The 18,424-nt window shown below is 50.0% G+C and overlaps 2 protein-coding genes across 5 annotated transcripts; both read right to left on the reverse strand.

The window, feature by feature from the left end:
• Positions 1 to 10,134: 10,134 nt before the first annotated feature.
• LOC102157274 (60S ribosomal protein L27a-like) lies at positions 10,135 to 12,898 on the reverse strand. 2 transcript variants are annotated; one of them, XM_038544313.1, is made up of 3 exons: positions 12,571 to 12,898; positions 11,862 to 11,986; positions 10,135 to 10,600 (listed from the first exon to the last, which is right to left on the reverse strand). In XM_038544313.1, exons 2-3 carry the CDS (start codon positions 11,912 to 11,914, stop codon positions 10,168 to 10,170), a joined length of 486 nt encoding a protein of 161 aa, XP_038400241.1. In that variant the 5' UTR covers positions 11,915 to 11,986; positions 12,571 to 12,898; the 3' UTR covers positions 10,135 to 10,167. The 2 variants fall into 2 exon arrangements, with proteins under 2 accessions (XP_038400241.1, XP_038400242.1); XM_038544314.1 differs by lacking the exon at positions 12,571 to 12,898 and adding an exon at positions 12,112 to 12,249.
• Positions 10,669 to 18,407, reverse strand: DHRS1 (dehydrogenase/reductase 1). Of its 3 annotated transcripts, none has more exons than XR_005363070.1 (10): positions 18,196 to 18,407; positions 17,561 to 17,734; positions 16,062 to 16,205; positions 15,830 to 15,909; positions 14,009 to 14,141; positions 13,559 to 13,705; positions 12,957 to 13,026; positions 12,571 to 12,651; positions 12,112 to 12,382; positions 10,669 to 11,986 (listed from the first exon to the last, which is right to left on the reverse strand). XR_005363070.1 is itself a non-coding variant. In XM_038544312.1 (10 exons), exons 2-9 carry the CDS (start codon positions 17,708 to 17,710, stop codon positions 12,246 to 12,248), a joined length of 942 nt encoding a protein of 313 aa, XP_038400240.1. In that variant the 5' UTR covers positions 17,711 to 17,734; positions 18,196 to 18,407; the 3' UTR covers positions 10,669 to 11,986; positions 12,200 to 12,245. The 3 variants fall into 3 exon arrangements, 2 of the variants coding, with proteins under 2 accessions (XP_038400240.1, XP_038400239.1); XM_038544312.1 differs by having other exon boundaries at positions 12,200 to 12,382; XM_038544311.1 differs by lacking the exon at positions 10,669 to 11,986 and having other exon boundaries at positions 11,988 to 12,382.
• Between the last annotated feature and the right edge of the window lie 17 nt (positions 18,408 to 18,424).

Below are 18,424 nucleotides of genomic sequence, written 5' to 3' on the forward strand. Positions count from 1 at the left end.
ATCTCTACTCTGTCATCTCCATTATAAATTCATCATCTGTGCTGCTGGATCAGCTTTCCTAAAATGCAGGTTTGATCATATCACATCTCTGCCTAAAGCCTTCTGTGGCTCCTGGACCAGCTCAGGAAGGTTTCCTAGAGAGCCTTCCTGGGGTTCAAGGTGGCCAGTGAGTGTGTATATGTGACTGAGCCTATGTGATGTATTTGTGAGAAGTGTGTGTCCATGTGCCCTGTGTTTATAGCTCACATTTAAGAAAGTATGGCTTTAAATTCTTTATATTTCTTCCACATCTTTCTCAGGCTCTGCAAATGTATGTATAGTGCCCGCTATATAGTCTGTCTTTCCTAGGCCCTATAATGAATCACAGAGGAAAAGAGACACTTTTCCTGGCCTTGTGTACTTGTGGTCCTAGTGAGGAAAGAGTCATACCACTTATTAGTTAGCTTTGTGTCAGGCATTGTGACAGGAGCTCTGCGTGCACGCAGGATTGATTATATGTGGAGGCAGTAAGCAGAGTACTTGTGAACACAGACCCTTCGGTGCTTGGGTGCACATCCTGGTTTTGCCACCTATTAGCTGTGAGATCTGGGGCAACGGACTTTGTATCTTTGTATCTCCTTTTTCCAACAGTATCATAGGAAAAATATTACCTACCCGTGAGAGTTGAAGTGAAGATTAAATAAAAGAATCTAAAAAAATAAAAAATAAAAATAAAAGAATCTATGTAAAGTGCTTAGCTTAGAATAATCCCTATATCAGGTAAGGGCTCAGTGAACAGTGATGGTAGTAATATTATCATTATTATTATTTTTTTTTTATTTATGATAGGCACACAGTGAGAGAGAGAGAGAGAGAGGCAGAGACACAGGCAGAGGGAGAAGCAGGCTCCATGCACCGGGAGCCCGACGTGGGATTCGATACCGGGTCTCCAGGATCGCGCCCTGGGCCAAAGGCAGGCGCCAAACCGCTGCGCCACCCAGGGATCCCTATTATCATTATTTCTAATCGTCATGAAAAACAGGACATTGAGGTTCAGAAAGATTAAGGGCCATCCATGTAGTAAGTGGCCATATAGGACCTGTGTCTGGTCTGATCCAGCTCTCCCACCTCACCAACTGCTTCTTTCTTTCTTTCTTTCTTTCTTTCTTTCTTTCTTTCTTTCTTTCTTTCTTTCTTTCTTTCTTTCTTTCTTTTCTTCCTTTCTTTCTTTCTTTCTTTCTTTCTTTTCTTTCTTTTCTTTCTTTTCTCTTTCTTTCCTTTTTTTTTTTTATCACTACCTGCTCTTGCTTCCTGCTCTACACATGCTCTACACAGACTCACATGTACAACCAGATACCTGGGACCACAGATACCCACAGGTGCAGATTTTCCAGGTAGTCTTATATCCTAGTCACTATGAGAAGAGGAAAGAGGGTGGTTGAAGGCCAAATCAGGCATGAGATAATTTTTAGTGATTAGCTAAAAATTAGTGATAATTTTTAGTGATTGAGATAATTTTTAGTGATTAGCTAAAAATTAGTGATAATTTTTAGTGATTGAAACTGGGAAGGTTGAATCAAGTTGGCTTGAGAAAGGAAGTGAGTCTCATGAAAGAATCTACTTCTGAGAAGAGAGGGCTGGGTTTAGGAAAGAGAGGGCGGGAAGGGCATTTCAGGCATGTACTGGGATGTGGAGGTGGGGGAGAGAACAGACCTGGGTGGTAGATAGCCAGGTACCTTTGGAGATAAATTGGAGACAAGAACAATGGAATTAATGACAAGCCCCTTGCTTTAAAGCAAAGGGAGCTATCAGGAGTTATATCTGGTTTCCTGTGTGGGAGATGGGAACCACACAGGTGTCTGAGGGCCGTGATCTGAATAATGTTTAAGGAAGAGATCTTCCTGCCCTCTATGTCGAGGAAGGAACAAGCAATAACTGAGTACCAACTGAATCCCACACATGTTATTTAATATACTCACTGCCGGGCAGCCCAGGTGGCTCAGCGGTTTAGCGCCGCCTTTAGCCCAGGGCCTGATCCTGGAGACCCAGGATCGAGTCCCACGTCGGGTTCCCTGCATGGAGCCTGCTTCTCCCTCTGCCTCTCTCTCTGTGTCTCTCATGAAAAAATAAAATATTTAAAAATAATAATAATAATAATATACTCACTGCCTATATCAAGTTGGTATTACTATCCTTATTTAAAACAAGGAAACAATGCATACAGTGGCTTCACAGAGATTAAGTTGCTTGCCCAATGTCATACAGTTGGGAGGAAACACAGCCAGAATTCAAACCAAAGCCCGGGTGGCTGCCCACCGCATAGGTAGGAACAGCCATTGCTAGAGGCTCAGATTTGAGCTTCTTGAGGCCTAGAACTCTGGTTCTCTTCATGCTGACCACCTCTTCCGTGCCAGTTATTTATTTGCAACCACTCCCTAACACACACACAAACACACACACACACACACACACACACACACACACTGACACTGTTCCTAGAAACCTGAGCCAGTCATGGACCGGAGCTGGTTGGAGGGAGGAAAGAGATCATGAGCCCTGGGTCAGGGCCCCAATCAAAGTTTGGCTAGAAGCCATAGTCTGGAGGCAGGGAGACTAAAGAAGAGGTGGGTACTGGCACTGGTGGTAGGCCTCGTGCAGTGTGACCATGAATGAAATCTCTTGATATTTGTTTAGGATCAGAGCTGGACCTGAGAGTGTGCTGGGTGCCAGGGATACGGTGCAGGACCAGAAAGACTTGGCTTCTGTCTTCCTGGAACTAGACTTAATACAGTGCTTTACTAGGCCAGAACTTCCCGCAATGTGGAAATGTTCAATGTCTGTGCAATCCAGTATGGTCACCACTAGCGCCTTGTGGCTATTGAGCACCTGAAATGCGCCTAGTGCAGTTGATTTATACTAATCTAGTTTTTTTTTGTTTGTTTGTTTTGTTTTTTTTTTACTAATCTAGTTTTAATTTATGTTCCAACAGCTACATGGGGCTAAGAGGCTAGTATTGGACAGAACAGGTCTCATGGGTGAGACAGACATGTCAGCATGTAAGCTAGGGTAGATCAGGGGCCCATGAGGAATGGGCGCTGACCCAGACTGAGGTCAAGAGGAATTTGTTCTGGATCTGGTGATATATAATGGTTTATAGTTTGTTTTCTTAAACTCCTAATTTTTTTTTCTTGTTGTGAAACTTGTGCTTCATTAAGCACAACATATATACTGAAAGTGTAAAGCTTTGATCCTCCTACTTTAAACTCTCCAGCCACAGGTATGGGAAAGGGGTTATCATGTAGAAATACAGGGAGTAGAGAGGAATGTGAGGAGGGGGCAGTCAGTGAGTGGAGATGGACCCATTATGAGGACAGACTTTATAATAATTGAAGCTGTCTAAAGATGGAATGAGTGAGTTGTGAGTTTACCATAATGGGAGGTAATCAAACAGGTGTTATTAAGCCACTTTTGGACAATGTGGTAGAAGACATTTAAGGACCCATCCCAAAGTCCTGAAAGGTTCTAATCCTTGGGATAGACCAGTGGACCAGAGTGACAGAAAGCCCAAGAAGATCCTCTACGCTGCCGATTCCCCCAGTCCTGGAGTTCCTTGAGCACTTGGCCTGAGTGCTTGGACTTTTTTCTCTTCTCTCTGCTCCCCAGTTTCTCCTGCCAGGCTAGGAAGATTCTTCAGTGGCCCACAGTGCCACCATATGCCCATAGCACATTTCCTGACTGGGGAAAAGGAAGAATCAGGCTCACTGATGATAGGGGAGGGCAGACCCAAAAGACAGAAGGACCCCAAAGGGAAAGTCCCCACAAAAGAGCCTCATATTTCACCGAGGGCACAGTGGGTGCTGACTCATGCTGTCATTTCTGGGGGAAGAGATGCAGGGAAAGCATCCAGGAATTGGGCTGAAAAGCTGGAAAAACTCCCCAAGCCAGAACTGGAGCCTCTGTTGCAGGAGCCAGGCACTACACAGGGGGTCGTGAAGATGACAGCATTGCCTTAAAATTGCTCAGAGTGAGACAGGAAGCTGAAGGGACTCCATTGTAGAAGGGCTCCACTCCTAGGATCCTGGATGGCTCAGTGGTTGAGCATCTGCCTTTGGCTCAGGTTGTGGTCCTGGGGTCCTGGGATGGAGTCCCACATTGGCCCCCCCTCAGGGAATCTGCTTCTCCCTCTACCAATGTCTCTGCCTCTCTCTCTGGTCTCTCATGAATAAATAAATAAAATCCTTTAAAAAGGTTGGGGCGGGGGCTCCACTTCTGTTTCCAGAGAAACATGGGTTTCATTTACTTATGCTCTATATTTCACCTTGCATCTGAGTAAACTAAAGAAGGACTCCTTTGTTCCCACTCCAAGAGGGAGGCTAGAAAGTTAGTCATTCCCTGAGTTTCATCCCAGGTCCCTAAACACCTGATAACATCTAAGAAGAACCAGATCCTGAGCATGTTGCAGGATATTAGCTTCAAACAAACCACTGTGGACATTGGTGTCAAAACCTTCTATCTTCAATGATTTATGGAATAACACCTGACATTTGCCTTTGATTGGGCCCTACCCTGGATGCCTGAAAGAACATGTGCCCTGGACCTTTTTCCAATATAAACCCTTTAACCCCAAGCAATGGGGAGACCCACTCCTTTTCTGAGACACTCCATCTGCATACTCTGTCACTTATGCTATTCAGTAAACTCTGCTCTTACCTCCTCCTGACTCAAGTTTGAATTTTATCCTATATGAAGCCAAGGACCCTCTTGGCTGGTGCTGTGGAACCCCCTCCAGGTCCTTGGACCCAGCCTGCCTACATCAAGAGCACTGGTGGCGTTAGGAATGTGGCCAAGAACCTCACTGCCTGGCAGGGCCTGAGAGGCAACCACCATTGCACAACTCCAGGGGGCCCTTTGTGTATAGGGCATATAAAATGTGAGTAGTGCCAGGCAGCAGCCCTGAGGTTTTATACCCACATGAGAAAAAAAGCCGTGGAACAAGGTAAGACTGTGTGTACCTGGAGCAGAAAGGGTTAGATGCTCGAGTTGATAGATGAACATAGGGGACAAACTAACTAGTCCGGGAAAGAAGGAACTGCTTCCTTGGGGATAGGCCCAGACCTTACCCCTTCCTTATTCCCTTCAATCATTCAACAGATAGCAACTAAGTGTCCTCTGTGCTGGACACAGTGACAGGCATGGGAGTCATAGTGTTGAGAAAAACACAGATATAGTCCTTGCCCTCATGGAGCTTATGGCCCAGTGTAGGACTGTCCAGTAGAACTTTCTGGATGATGAAAATACTGTAGAGAGGCGGACAACTGTATAAGCAAGTGTAAGGTTACAGTCATGCCCTTATAGAGAGGGGTGTATGCTGGATGTGTCCTATGGTTGAGGGGAGCTGCCCTTCTAGGGTGGGGAGATTTCCCAGGGAAGCGAGCTCACGGCTGGGGCTGTCAGTATGGGATAGGACCCTGGGTTTGTGGCTGGCTGCACACCTCCTCTGTGCCACTCCATCAGTGAGGTCTATGGGGTGTAGCATCCCCATTTCCACTCTCACTGTGAACTACCCAAGGAGGCTGGTTTGATCGCATGTCCCCTCACCTAGCCTGGTGCCACAGCGCTTGCTCAATGAACATTTACACAATCCAGCCAGTCATCAAGCAGCAATCATTGAGCCCCAGAACAGCTCACCCCACAGCAGTGACGGAGACCGCCCCTGCTGTCATTGAGCTTATACTTGAGTCAGGGAGACACACCTTGTAGAAACAAATACATACAAGAAGTGATTTTAGCCAGTTATAAGTGCCCCAAGGAGAATTAAAGAAAGGACTGACAAAGAGTTGGTGGTGGTGGTGGGAGTCCTGGGGAATAATGAAAGAGTGAATGAATAAATGGTGAGCAGTTTAGGTCAGAGGATGCACACTGTGCTCCACTGGACTGGGGCAGGGATTAGGAGGGGAGCCAAGACTCTCAGATCCCAGGGTGGGGAGCTTGGGTAGGGAGGGGTCGTCAGGGGTGGCTGCACTCCAGGCCTCATGGGCAGGCCTGAGTAATGTGGGAGGTAAGGGACAGGGAGTGCTGTGGGATCTCAGTGCTCTGAATAAGGAACGAGTACACCCAAAAGTGCTGACAGCAGTAGCACCATGTGCCAGTCTCCTGTGCACATTCATGACAGGTTTGAGTTCTGAGGGGAGGGGTGGAGCAGGAAGGGCCTGGAGTTGAGATTCAAGGAACTTGCCTTGGGTTGGCCAGCCTCCCAGGGTTCCCTAGGGTCCCCACAGCTGGCAGCCTTGCCAGGCAGTCCTCTCCCAGGCCCAGGCCACTGAACAGGGGGTAAAGAGACTTTGGAGATGTGTGTGATGAGTGGGATTGAGGCCAAGGGCTGAGGAATATGGAGAGCAGTAGTGTGGGGAGGGTCAGTCCTGGGTACATAGGCGGACTGGTACATCTGATACCAGGTGGGGAAGGGAGTCCCTCTCCATGGGGCTCCCATTGGGCCTGTGAGCTCAGCCACCCTCTGGGTGGTGTGGACACTCCAGGCACTGTTCCAATCTGTCTGTAGGGTTCAAAGTTTCTGTGAGTGTGTGTGTGTGTGTGTGTGTGTGTGTGTGTGTGTGTGTGTAGGAGAGGTGAAGGGTTCAAGATCCAACCCCTGACCTGGGGCGATTGTCAACCTTATCTAGGGGATGGGATGAGGACATCTGTGGCTCTGATACTAGTCAAGAGCCAAGTGATTGTCAGATGTTCCCAGAAAAGGGAAGGAACGATGGAAGAAGGCAGAAGTTTCTGGTTGAAATGGGCCCTGTGAAGACAATTCTAGCAAGTGGTAATGGAGCTGGGGCTGGGAGGCAATGGCACCTTAGGGAGCAGATCAGCTGGAGCAAAGGCAAAGAAGGGAGAGGGTCAAGGTGAGGGAAGAGCAACTGTGAAGTTGGCCAGGGTATCCTTGGGTTGAGTGAACTTGGGAATCCTTTCACCATCCTGCCCAATCTCCAACCCTCTCTGCTAAAAAGAAAAGATCCTCCCAAACCAAAACCAAACAAAACCAAACAAAACCAAACAACCCAAGCATTAGAGGCAGTGGGGAAAGAGCCCACACTCTGGAGTCATACATTGAAGCTAGACACTTTTGCTATAAAAACTTGCAACCTAGACAAGTTCCTCAAATTTGTGAGCCTTTTTGAGTTTCCAAAGCTGTAATCAGTACCTGACCTCATGTGGCAGATGTGAAAAGATTAAGTAAGACCTAGGCGGATGGTCTAGGTCAGTGCAGGTGCTCAGTGGATGCTAACTCCCTCAGCTCCTACCGTAATGCAAGTCTCTGGCTGGCTTAGTTTTGTTCAAGAGAAAGTAAAAGTCCAACACTGAGTTACCTTTGCTCCCACCGGCATGAGCCCCTCTAGGGATGCCAGCATTGTCTGTGGAGTTCTGGCTTTCCTTGTTTCTTCTGCAACCACCTCTCCAAGGAGTGGGGAGCCAAGACCTGCTCACTCTGGAGGACAGGTGCATCTGAGTCTGCATCTGCTAACAGAGATAGCAGCAAGCTGACTCTCCTTCCTCCCTCTGCCTCTTCCCCAGCATTTCTCACAGGCCCCTCCATTTCCAGGGGCCTAAAATGGGGTCCTTTTCCCTCCTAGACTCCCTCATTGTCACATGAAGCACAAGCAGCTTCCAGTTCCTCTGCTCTTCTGGCACACAAGTTCAGGCAGGCCCCAGACCCCCAACCTCGCTCCAAGCCAGCTGGCCCACTTCTGAGCTCCCCAAGGCACCTCAGTACAGAGGGTAGCGGCGTTCACTCAGAGAAGGTCCAGCCTGTCCCCTCCTCAGCCCCTGCTCAGGGTGGATTCTGCATCTGCAGCTCGGCGTGAGCACTCCGGGCTGGGTCAGCCTGGTCAAACGGGAAGCCCCGCGGCTGTGTGGATGGGCCAGAGCAGACACCCACAGTTGCATGCGGGGTGGGGTGGTTGGCCAAGGTGTGTGTTGGGGATGGGCCAGCACAGAGATGAGCAAAGGCTGGGTAGAGGGGTAGATTCCGGCTTTCAGGACAAGTCACTGGGGAGTTGTTCCCATCAGTTCCTGAAGGCCCCTGTGGGTGATGTGAGAGTGGGATGGGGATTCAGGCAAGGGGAAAGAAAAGCCCACATGAGGGCCCCACAGGAGCCCGAGCCCAGTGGGGGAATAAAGATGAAGTAGCTGGGGGCAGGGCTGCCCATTTTCCTTCTTCTCGCTCCTACCTACCCATAGTCTTCCAAGGCCTCGATTCTTCTGAGATCTTTCTTGAGGCCCCTCCAGCTCCTTGGTCTCCCTATCGCTGGGCAGAGATCCCATGGTAACCTCAGAAGTCACTTTGCTACAGCCTGCCCCCATCCCATTTGGTCCCTGGTCCTCACCCACTTGGTTAGTCTACTCCTCCACAAAGCCCTGTCTCTGGACCCTTCTGCCTAGGCCCTCTCAGGCCCCCATCCTTACATTGCTCCTCCTGGCACCACAGCCCATCCTCTCCTGCTCCTTCCCTGGCCCCTGTGCTGAGTCTTCTCCCTGCCCTTCAATTTCCTGGTCATCTGGCGTCAGCTGCAGCCTCCTCTGTACCCAGCCCTGGGCAGGGAAAGGTGACAGGTGCAGGCAGGCCTCATAAAACAAAGATCTGGTTCTCAAAGTGCTTTCAGTTATCACCAGGAGACAATGAGATGACCATGGGGAGACCCAGGGTGGGGACTCAAAGAAACAGGAGAGGTCAGCATAGCCAGGATGCCTCCCAGGCCACACAACTCTCATTCCTTTCAGGCTTCACTTTCCTGGGAGTGTTACGACATCCTCATCTCTGCCTTTCCCTGCAAAATCTCTCGGTTCCTGCCTCCAGGCATCCAGGGTCACCCCTGCTCATCTCTGTGCTGGCCCCTCCCTGATACGCACCTTGGCCAACCACCCCACCCTGCATGCAATCATGTGGGTCACTGCTCGGGCCTGTTCACACAGCCGCGGGGCTTCCCGTTTGACCAGGCTGACCCAGCCCGGAGTGCTCACGCCGAGCTGCAGATGCAGAATCCACCCTGAGCAGGGGCTGAGGAGGGGACAGGCTGGACCTTCTCTGAGTGAACGCCGCTACCCTCTGTACTGAGGTGCTTTGGGAGCTCAGAAGTGGGCCAGCTGGCTTGGAGCGAGGTTGGGGGTCTGGGGCCTGCCTGAACTTGTGTGCTAGAAGAGCAGAGGAACTGGAAGCTGCTTGTGCTTCATGTGACGATGAGGGAGTCTAGGAGAGAAAAGGACTGCCTTTATGCCTTCGTATGTACCACTTATTTTTTAAATTAGAAATAATTAAAAAAAGAAAGAAAGAAAGAATTAAGCCTCCCCTTCCCCATTTTTTAAGTCTCTGGCTAGTATCACTTCCTTGGGTTCTCTAATGGAGCTAGTTGCTTCCTCCAGTATTCTCAGGGTACTCCGTGTAAACTTGGCCATCACACTTGTCTCACAAACTTAACTAGTCTTTCCTGGTGTCTGACATGGTGCTGGGAAGAGTGTAGGCATTTAATACACAGTTTTTAGAAGAAATGTCAATCCCCTCAATGTCCTGAGACTGTTACTGGGTTTCTTAGATGTTGAATCTCTTGTGCCTCCAATCAAAACTCACTGTCCACATTTCTTTCCCTCAGAGCACTGTTACTCTATTGCTTGTTTTGAAGAGTAACTGATGCCTGTTAGGGGGAAGCAGGGTGTTGTACCAGAAAGAACACTGCCCTCTGTTTTCCTGCAACTGAGGACCAGTTAGACCAGGACTGAGGTAGGATTGAGTCCCACATCGGACTCCCTGCAGGAAGCCTGCTTCTCTCTCTACCTATGTCTCTGCCTCTGTGTGTGTGTGTCTCTCATGAATAAATAAATAAAATCTAAAAAAAAAAAAAAAAAACCCACTAGGTTTAACTCCATGTGATGTGGACCCTGGGGCCCTCAGCTCCCCCACTTCCTCTGGTCAGTGGAAAATCTAGATGGCTCCTAAGGTCTTCTGGGGCTGAAGTGAAAGTCCTTTGTGGGCCAGGGCCTGGTTTGTCTTGTGCTCTGTGCTCCTCCCAAAGCCAAGAATGGTGGTGATTGGAGCAGCGCACATTCTTTAATATTTGTCAAGAGAAGGAACTGGTTTTTTTTTTTTTTTTTTTAGCACTTGTTAGCATTTAATGAACCTCCCCCTATGTGGCTTCAAGCTAACAGAACGCAGGCACCCCCCACACCCTTTATCGTTTCCTCAGCTCTTCTACTGAAGAATTTGGCCTTCACGATGATAGGCTGTTTTGGGAGCTTTCCCTTTCCCAAAACTTTGTAGTAGCCCGATCGCACATCGATAATAGGAGCAGCTCCAGCCTTGTTTTTGGCGGCATTTACCTGTGTCTGCTCACTGACTAAGGTCCACACTTTATCAAGGTTGACAGTTGGGCAAAAGCTCTGGTTTCTCTTTAAGTGGTAATGTCTCATACCGACTTTTCCAAAGTAACCTGGGTGATATTTGTCAAAGTTGATCCTGTGATGATGCATGCCACCAGCATTACCCTGGCCTCCTGGGTGCTTCTGGTGCTTGCCAATGCGGCCGTGGCCATGGCTCATGTGGCCCCGAAGTTTCCGGGTCTTCCTCAGTCTGGATGGTATGTTGGCGGCCCAGAGAAAAAAGGGAGGAACTGACAACTTAGATGGCTACATACTGCCTTGTGTTTTATACATGTTATTTCATTTTATTCCCAAAGTGGTGGGGTCAAAATTTGTATGTAGATTTACATGACTCTGAGGCCCATATTCTTTCCATAATCCCTTGCGGTCTTTAGAAAACAACACCATCAAGCAAGGATTTGTTCTAATGGTAGCTGTGGAAGGCTGCAAGAGGTCTAGAAGCCCTTATTCATATTGCATTTAGGCAATGCCTCTATCCATCACCAGCCTTAGGAGATAATAGGAACTTTGGGTGGTGAGTGGAAGGGGGTGAGAGGGTGCTAAGAATATCTGACCACTGTGATCTAAATAGAGTGCTTGGGCAAATGGTGGCATTTAGGTACATAGTTCTAGTCATGTGCTAAGCCAGCTCTTTAAAAAAATAAAAACCCTGATTAGCAGCCTTTGTTGGTTTCTGTGGCTTCTATACTCTCACTGTGGCTAAATTCAAGCAACAAACGTGAAGTTACCACTGATTGCAGAGTTGGAAGAGAAGCACAGCCAGCACTCACAAGCCGCTGAACTGCCCTAGCACATCACTGGGACAGTAAGCAGAGCCGTTCCCAAAAGCCACAGGAAGGTCATAGCTCTGCACATGCTATGGCAGCTTTGGGAAGCCTCAGCTCTCACTTTGCATTTTCCAAAGATTAGAAATGATTTTTGCACCTCTGACTGACAGCAGCCATCCCATTCCACCGATGGCCATCTAGGCTGTTGCTGCAAAGGCTCCCTCAGAGTGGCTCTTGGCTCCTCCTTGCCACACACACCCTACTGCCTTGTCTCAGGCTGGGACAGCCCCTGGAGCAGGGCCTAAAGGGCTCTTGCAGTCAGTTCCTCAGGAAGCAATTCAGGTGATACCATCCCAAGAGGAAGGATGAAAGTATGTCAGCACCATCAGCTATTCCTCTGCCTTTCACTTGGATTTGGACACTACTTTCCTCCCAAATGCCAGGAAATCATAAATGCTAAAGAATCTGCCCTAGCTGCCCTGAAATCAGGCCCAGCTAGAAGGCAGCAGCCATCGCCCAAAGAGATGGTGGAATGAGGGGGTGGGAAAGTCCTGAGACAGGAGTATGCCTGGTTCTGGTTGTGGAGGGACCTTGTTCCCCAGCTGAGGGTGTGGAAACAGTCCTCGCAGTCAAAGGGCAGGTGCCCTGAGATAGGCAGCTCTACAGGGAAGAGCATGAGCACACCTGGAGGAAAGGGGCTTTGTCCTGGGAATGGTACTCCTTGAGGACCCGAACATTTTGCATATCTTGTAGTCTTTCTCTCAAGTACTTAACACTTTGCTGAGCACAGAATCAACAGTCAAAACTCACTGAAAGAGAAATGAGACTTTTATTAGCCCCCAGAATATTTTTTAACACTAAGGCAAAGAGTAAAATGTAGGGGCAGGTAAAATTAAGGCATAAAGGGGGATCCCTTAGGGGCCCCAGGGCTCACCCAGGAAACACAGTGGAAGCTTTCTCTTCCTATCAAGGGTATGTGGTAGGCAGAAGAGCCTGCCTTGTTTCACTGAGACCTGCCATACCATGTAGCCTGAGAGAGAACAGAGTTGTGACATCAGGCCAGGACGGTTAGAATTTGCTAGCGTAGAGGGTCATAATCCACTTGGGCATACGAAGGAAGCCAGGCAAGTAGGAGGCCAGCCAGCCCAGGCTAGAGGCATGGGAGAGAACCGAGCTCAAAGACAAATAGTCTTGGATGGGGCGGCCTGTGGACCACAGGAAGAAGAGGAAGGTTAGAACCTCACTTCCCACTCCATAAACACCTCTACCCTGGCTGAAGAGCCCAAGTGGGATGTGAGGGAAGAAGGAATAGGGAGAGAGTGTGGGAGAAGGAGGAGTGAGCACGCAATGGAGGAAGGGAGGTCCAGGCTGGCTGCTGGGCCAGAGCTCTTACCATCCACATCCTGAAGGCTGTAGCGGCGAGCAAGGTCACAAGATGGCAGCACCTTCCCACTCAGGCTCAGGATATTGGGGTCTGTGAGCACAAATGACAGCTGAGAAGGCAAGGAAGTGACACAGTGTGACAAGGTTTGGGCCCGATGGGACTGGGTAGCGCTCAGACAGGTTTGGGTGCCCAGAATTATTTCTCCCTATTCCTAGGAAGTTTCCTATACTTCTTGTAAGCCAGTTCCTGAGGCTCCCAAACCTCAAACAGGGCTGCTTTGGGTCTCCAGAAGCCAGAGAAAAGAAGGGCATATTCCTCAACCACTTCCTGAGCTAGGACTCACCCTGCAGATTCTTCAGGCCCTTCTTGTTACCACCTGTCTCCAACCTCTTTACCTGTTGCCAAAGCCACCACACATTTGCCACTCATTTCTGTGGTCTCTGCAGAGGAGAAATTAGATCTGAGCTGAAACACAGGGGTCAGAGAAGTGAACGGTTAATCTCCAAGTGAACTGCCCACATTTCTTCCCCACTTTCAGTTTCTATTCCAGGAGAGACAGGCCCTCATCACTGTACCTGCAGGACTCAGAATCTTAGAAGGTGTTGGAACCACTTTTCCCTACATTCAGGTGAGCCCTGTACTCCGGCACCAGGACCCACTGCCTCTCCTAAGTGGAAGCATCCTGGGATGTCAGCTATGTCTGGACCTCCTAGGTTAGTTTAGTGCAGGGGTCAAAAGCAGAGGCCTCAGGGCACGAGGCCTTTCCACTTATGGCATACATGACTTTGAGCAAGTTTCTAATCTTTCCAGTTTTGGTTTTGCCATCTGTAAAATGGAGATATCTCCCTTACAGGATGAAAGGGCACAGCATGTGTCCAGTGCTCAGCCTGCTGTAGTAGGCACTGGAGGACTGGCTCTCTGGTTACTGTCTTGTCATTGAGGATGGAGAGGCTGAGTCCTCTGCATTCTCTACCTCCCTCACCCTCCTCTTGCCAACCTGTTTCAACAGGGGATCGTCAGTATTTTCGTTTTTCACCACGACCTCCTTCACTAGTTCTGTTTGCACCATCCCTGGCCACAGAGACACGTAGCTGACCCCATGGCGCCGCAGCTCCTGGGCACAGTCAGCAGCCAGCCTGTCGCACTGTAAAGGACAGAAGGCAGGGTGAGAGCAGGGTACCTGGCCATATCGCCTTCCTCCCCTGCCTTCCCTGCTTTTGCTGGGATGCCCAGCCCCTGCCCTTCCCAGGAGCCCTGTCTCAGCTGTCAGTGGTCCCCAGTATTTTGCCACCCAAGAGCCCTGACAGAGGAATTATCTGTGGAGCGGCAGAGGAGGACGTGGGGGCCAGTGGGCTGTACTACTCTGACCACTGGGGATTATGTCTCCTGAGCTATAGGTACCATCACTGTCTGATGCCTCCCTAACCCGCGGCTATTGGGTCCTCACCGCAGCTTTGCCCACACCATAGGAGACATTGAAGAAATACTGCAGCCCTCCAATGGAGGAGATGACCACGATGAGCCCCTGGCCAGCTGGTACCATGAGCCGTGCTCCATACACCGAGCACAGGTAGTGGCCTCTAGAGGGTGGGGCAAGGAAGAAGGAATAAATGATGTTCTCTTTGGCCTAGCTGCTGTAGCCCTGGAAGCTTCCTCTGCCCTCTAGTGGCTGCGTCAGCTGGGGGAGGGCCACATGGGGGTGGCTGCAGAGCTGGAGAATGAAGGGCTAGAGGCCACTTTCTGAGAGGAACACTTGTAAAACAAACCACCAATGGATGAGTGCAAAGCAAAAACTCAGCTTTCCACCTTTTTTGTAGGGAAAACCCAGCACACACATACTCAGTAACCAGAAAAGTACTTCATTTGCATGGGAAACAGGACCCTCCAAGTGGAAACAAGTAGAGGGAGTTATATTTTCTTTTTTTAAAAAAAGGTTTTATTTGGGGATCCCTGGGTGGCTCAGCCGTTAAGCGCCTGCCTTTGGCCCAGGGCGCGATGCTGGAGTCCCGGGATTGAGTCCCGCGTCGGGCTCCCGGCATGGAGCCTGCTTCTCCCTCCTCCTGTGTCTCTGCCCCTCTCTCTCTCTCTCTCTATCATAAATAAATAAATAAATCTTAAAAAGGTTTTATTTATTTATTCATGAGAGGCACAGAGAGAGAGGCAGAGACACAGGCAGAGGGAGAAGCAGGCTCCATGCAGGGAGCCCGATGTGGGACTCGATCCTGAGATCACGCCCTGAGCCAAAGGCAGACGCTCAACCAGTAAATGTGTATGTGAATGTGGGGGGGTGGGGGTGAGAACGTGTTGCTAGACTCCCAGAAGGCTCACAAAGTGGCCTTTATCTTGGAAAATTCATCAGGGCTCAGGGACCAAGGTCTGAGCCTCTCTGCCTTATAGGTTCAAAACTCTGACTCAAAAGAGATCAGGTTGTGGAGAGCCTCTCTCTTTTGAGGGCTAAGTGTGTGGCGTTGCCAATTATCAGCTCTTTGGGCTTTCTTTTCTTGCCTCTTGGCTAACCATCCCTCTGTATCTTCATCATCTTTCTTCTACCTTGGAAATCACAGCTGGATTCTAATCCTGCTTCCCTGGGATTGCCACTAGAAGCTGTGGGTGTTCTTCAATGCTTTAGTCACAGATTTTCAGATAATCTCTTAGTTACTCCCACAGGTGGCTGATCACATCCACGGAGTACAGTTTCCAAGAGGGCACCATCATTCCAACAATAAAAAAGAGACCCAACTAGTGTGTCATACTAGGCGAACTCTGAGTGCTGTGTTTCATCTCACTCCTGTGCCAGATGTATGTGTAACTCTGACGTGGGAATGCCCTTGCCTGCGGATCTGGAGTGAGGATGTGGAGGCTAAAATGGCAGGCACTCGCTCTTATGGACCTTCTCTTGATCTAAGACAAAAGAATTTCTTTCCCTAAATATTTTTGTTAATGACAGCTACAGGTGGTATGCCTTACTGAGGAAAGGAGGCTCCCTTCTGGGCCATGCATTTGGATGTGCAGAGTGAGGCAGGAGAGTGGCCAAGAGCAAGTTCAGGTGAAAATTCATGATAGAAACGAGGTAAAAGTCAATATTCTCAGGTACAGATCTACCTGAATGGAAATTCTCCAGAGGTGTGAGACAAATGGGACAAAAAGGAGAAAAGGGAGATGGGAAAGGCAGAGGGACAAGGAGAGGGCATATGGGGAAAGGTCCAGGCCCTCAGCTGAGTGAGGGAGGAGAACTCAGCTCTTGGGGTGGGACAAAGGGAACACTCACCTCAATCCAACATTATTGATATCATCCCAGATGGAGGCTGGGCTTTCCCAGAATGCCTTGTTAATGTTCTTCATAATTGCCTGGAAGACACAGGGAGTGTGATGAAGGATGATCTGAAGGCAGGAAGGTATGAGGGCTGGATAGTGAAAGGGACAGTGAGCCCAGGATGAGGACCCCGGGGTCAGAGGGGGAGGTTAGGAATGTGGATCTGGAATCAAAGTTTAAAGGGTACCGGGACTCCGGCATAGGCATTGTTGACTAGCACATCCAGACGCCCCTGCTGTTCCTGATCCACTTGCTCAAACAGCCTTTGGACTTCACTCTCCTGGCTTGAATCGCACACCACGGGCACACACTGGCCCCCTCGAGATTGTGCCTGGTGAACGACAGAGGGTGTATGAGTTTATAGTTGCAGATGAGTGTGAGACATAAGGCAACTCTCTTCAATTCCCAGCATGGGGGGGGGGGGGGGTGCCTGCGGGTAAGAGTAGGAATGGAGACCAGCAGCTGAGGGAAGATGGTGAGCAATACTGCCCTCTGGTGCCTGTTTGAGGAGCTTCAGGAATGCTAGGTCCTTTCCCTAAAGACCCAAAGGACTGAGATTCCAGGTTTAAAATCTACATTCACTGAGGCCTACCAGCCGCAAGGCCTTGAACTCTGCTAGTGGAAGGCAAGGGACAAATAAAGCAGGGGTGGGGAGGTGGGGGGGGGGCTGCTCCTGGGACAAGAGTATCATTCTTTTTCCTTGTCCTTGGTCATTTCCATCTCTCATGCCCTGAGCTCCCACCCTTCACCATTCACCATGTAACCCCTACTGTAGTTGACACTAACAAAAATATTTAGAGGAAGAAATTCTTTCGTCTTAGATCAAGAGAAGGTCAGTAAAAGTGAGTGCCTGCCATTTTGGCCTCCACATCCTCACTCCAGATCCACAGGCAAGGATGTATGTGTCCCACGTCAGAGTGACACATACATCTGGCACGGGAGTGAGATGAAACACAGCACACAGGGTTCGCCTAGCATGATACACCAGTTGGGTCTCTTTTTTATTGTTCACGATGGTGACTCTCATTCAGTCCCAGCCCTCTGACTGTCACCTCACCAGTGCTCCCACCTGGTAACTGAAAAATCAAAACTCTCAGCTATTTCTACTTTCCGTTCTATCACACCCTCCACAGATGTGTCCCCATCCTCTAACTTCACAGGAAGAAAAATTCCTTATTCAAGGCCAATCCTCCTATTCTCCGGATCCATGCTCTGGGTCCCACCCTCTTACCTCCTTGCTTCCTAATTGCTCACCCATGCTCCCAGAGCATTCTGCATCTGCCTCTGATTGCCTGCTGGGCCCTATCTTTTAAAAGCAGAAGTGACATTTTACCAGTCTTGGTTAACCTCAGTGGTTCACACAGTGCCTGGCAAACCACATATTTATTTAACTGAAATCCTGTAGAAAAGTCAAGTGAAGTACACAACTCAATAAAGTCTTGCCTAAAACAGAGGAAAGCACAGGTCTACGACCGTTCAGTTGCAATTCCTAAACCCCTGAAGGTCTCAGACAGAAAGTTTTTTCATAAAACTCAGCGGCAAAATTTGATCTGACCTCAAGTTATTTAAGGGCTTTACTTATTCTAGTTTAAGTATTCACATTTTGTTGAGGAATATCATGGCTTCAGGTAAGGGATCAGTGGAAGGTGTGGTTTTGGGCCTTGTGGTTCAAGAGGAAGCACCCACCTCCTCAGCAGTGGCCTGCAGTGTGTCCATATGGCGGCCTGTGATGTAAACTGTGGCGCCGGCTTGGCAGAGCTGCAAGGCGATGCCGCGGCCAATACCCCTGGAAGCACCAGTCACCACGCACACCTTGCCCTTCATAGAAGCTGCCATGGCTCACAAGCAAAGGGGGAAAACCTGTGGAAGCAAAGACTTGCTCTAGAGAAAGCCTACGAACTGTGTATATGGAAGGGTGACCTGGACAGTGGTGGGGGGAGCCAAGGTTGGACTCCTATGAGCAGAGAGAAGTTTCAGAACGGGACAACAGTGCAGGCCCCGGGGTAAGGCTGTTGGTCCCTTTTGGGAGGCCAAGGAGTTGGCCACTGCCTTCCTGCGAAGGGACCGTCCTGGGACTAGGACTATGACCCCAGGGGCTGGGTGGGCCTGTCCCCGGTTAGATACATACTGGGACCCTAAGAGGTGGGGGATGCTGGCACGGCGGCCCCTCACGGCAGCTCCACGCAAGCTGCCGGCTGTCTAGAGCTCTGGCCTCTGGCCTGGCCTGGCAGGCCGAGCCCGAGGGCGCGGCTTCCGGGTCGGGGGCGAGCCTGAGGCCCCGGGGACCCCGAGTCCAAAGGAGAGGGAGCTCGCGCCCCTACCTGACGCCCGTGCTCTCTCCCGGCGCCGTCAAGCCCGGAAAGTCTTTGGGCTCGAGAACTTCGACTCCAGCTCCGGGGGCGGGACGCGGTGACGCAACTGGGCCAGAGGGCGGCCCAGGATGAGCCGGGGACGTGGAGGAGAGGCTCGGTCCGGACGGTTCTCCGCGGGCACAGGCAACGGCGGCCGGAGGCGGGGCGACCCAGGAGCGGGGGCGCGGCCTCCGGGCGA

The sequence above is a fragment of the Canis lupus genome, chromosome 8 (genome assembly GCF_011100685.1).
Source record: "Canis lupus familiaris isolate Mischka breed German Shepherd chromosome 8, alternate assembly UU_Cfam_GSD_1.0, whole genome shotgun sequence".
NCBI lineage: Eukaryota > Metazoa > Chordata > Mammalia > Carnivora > Canidae > Canis > Canis lupus.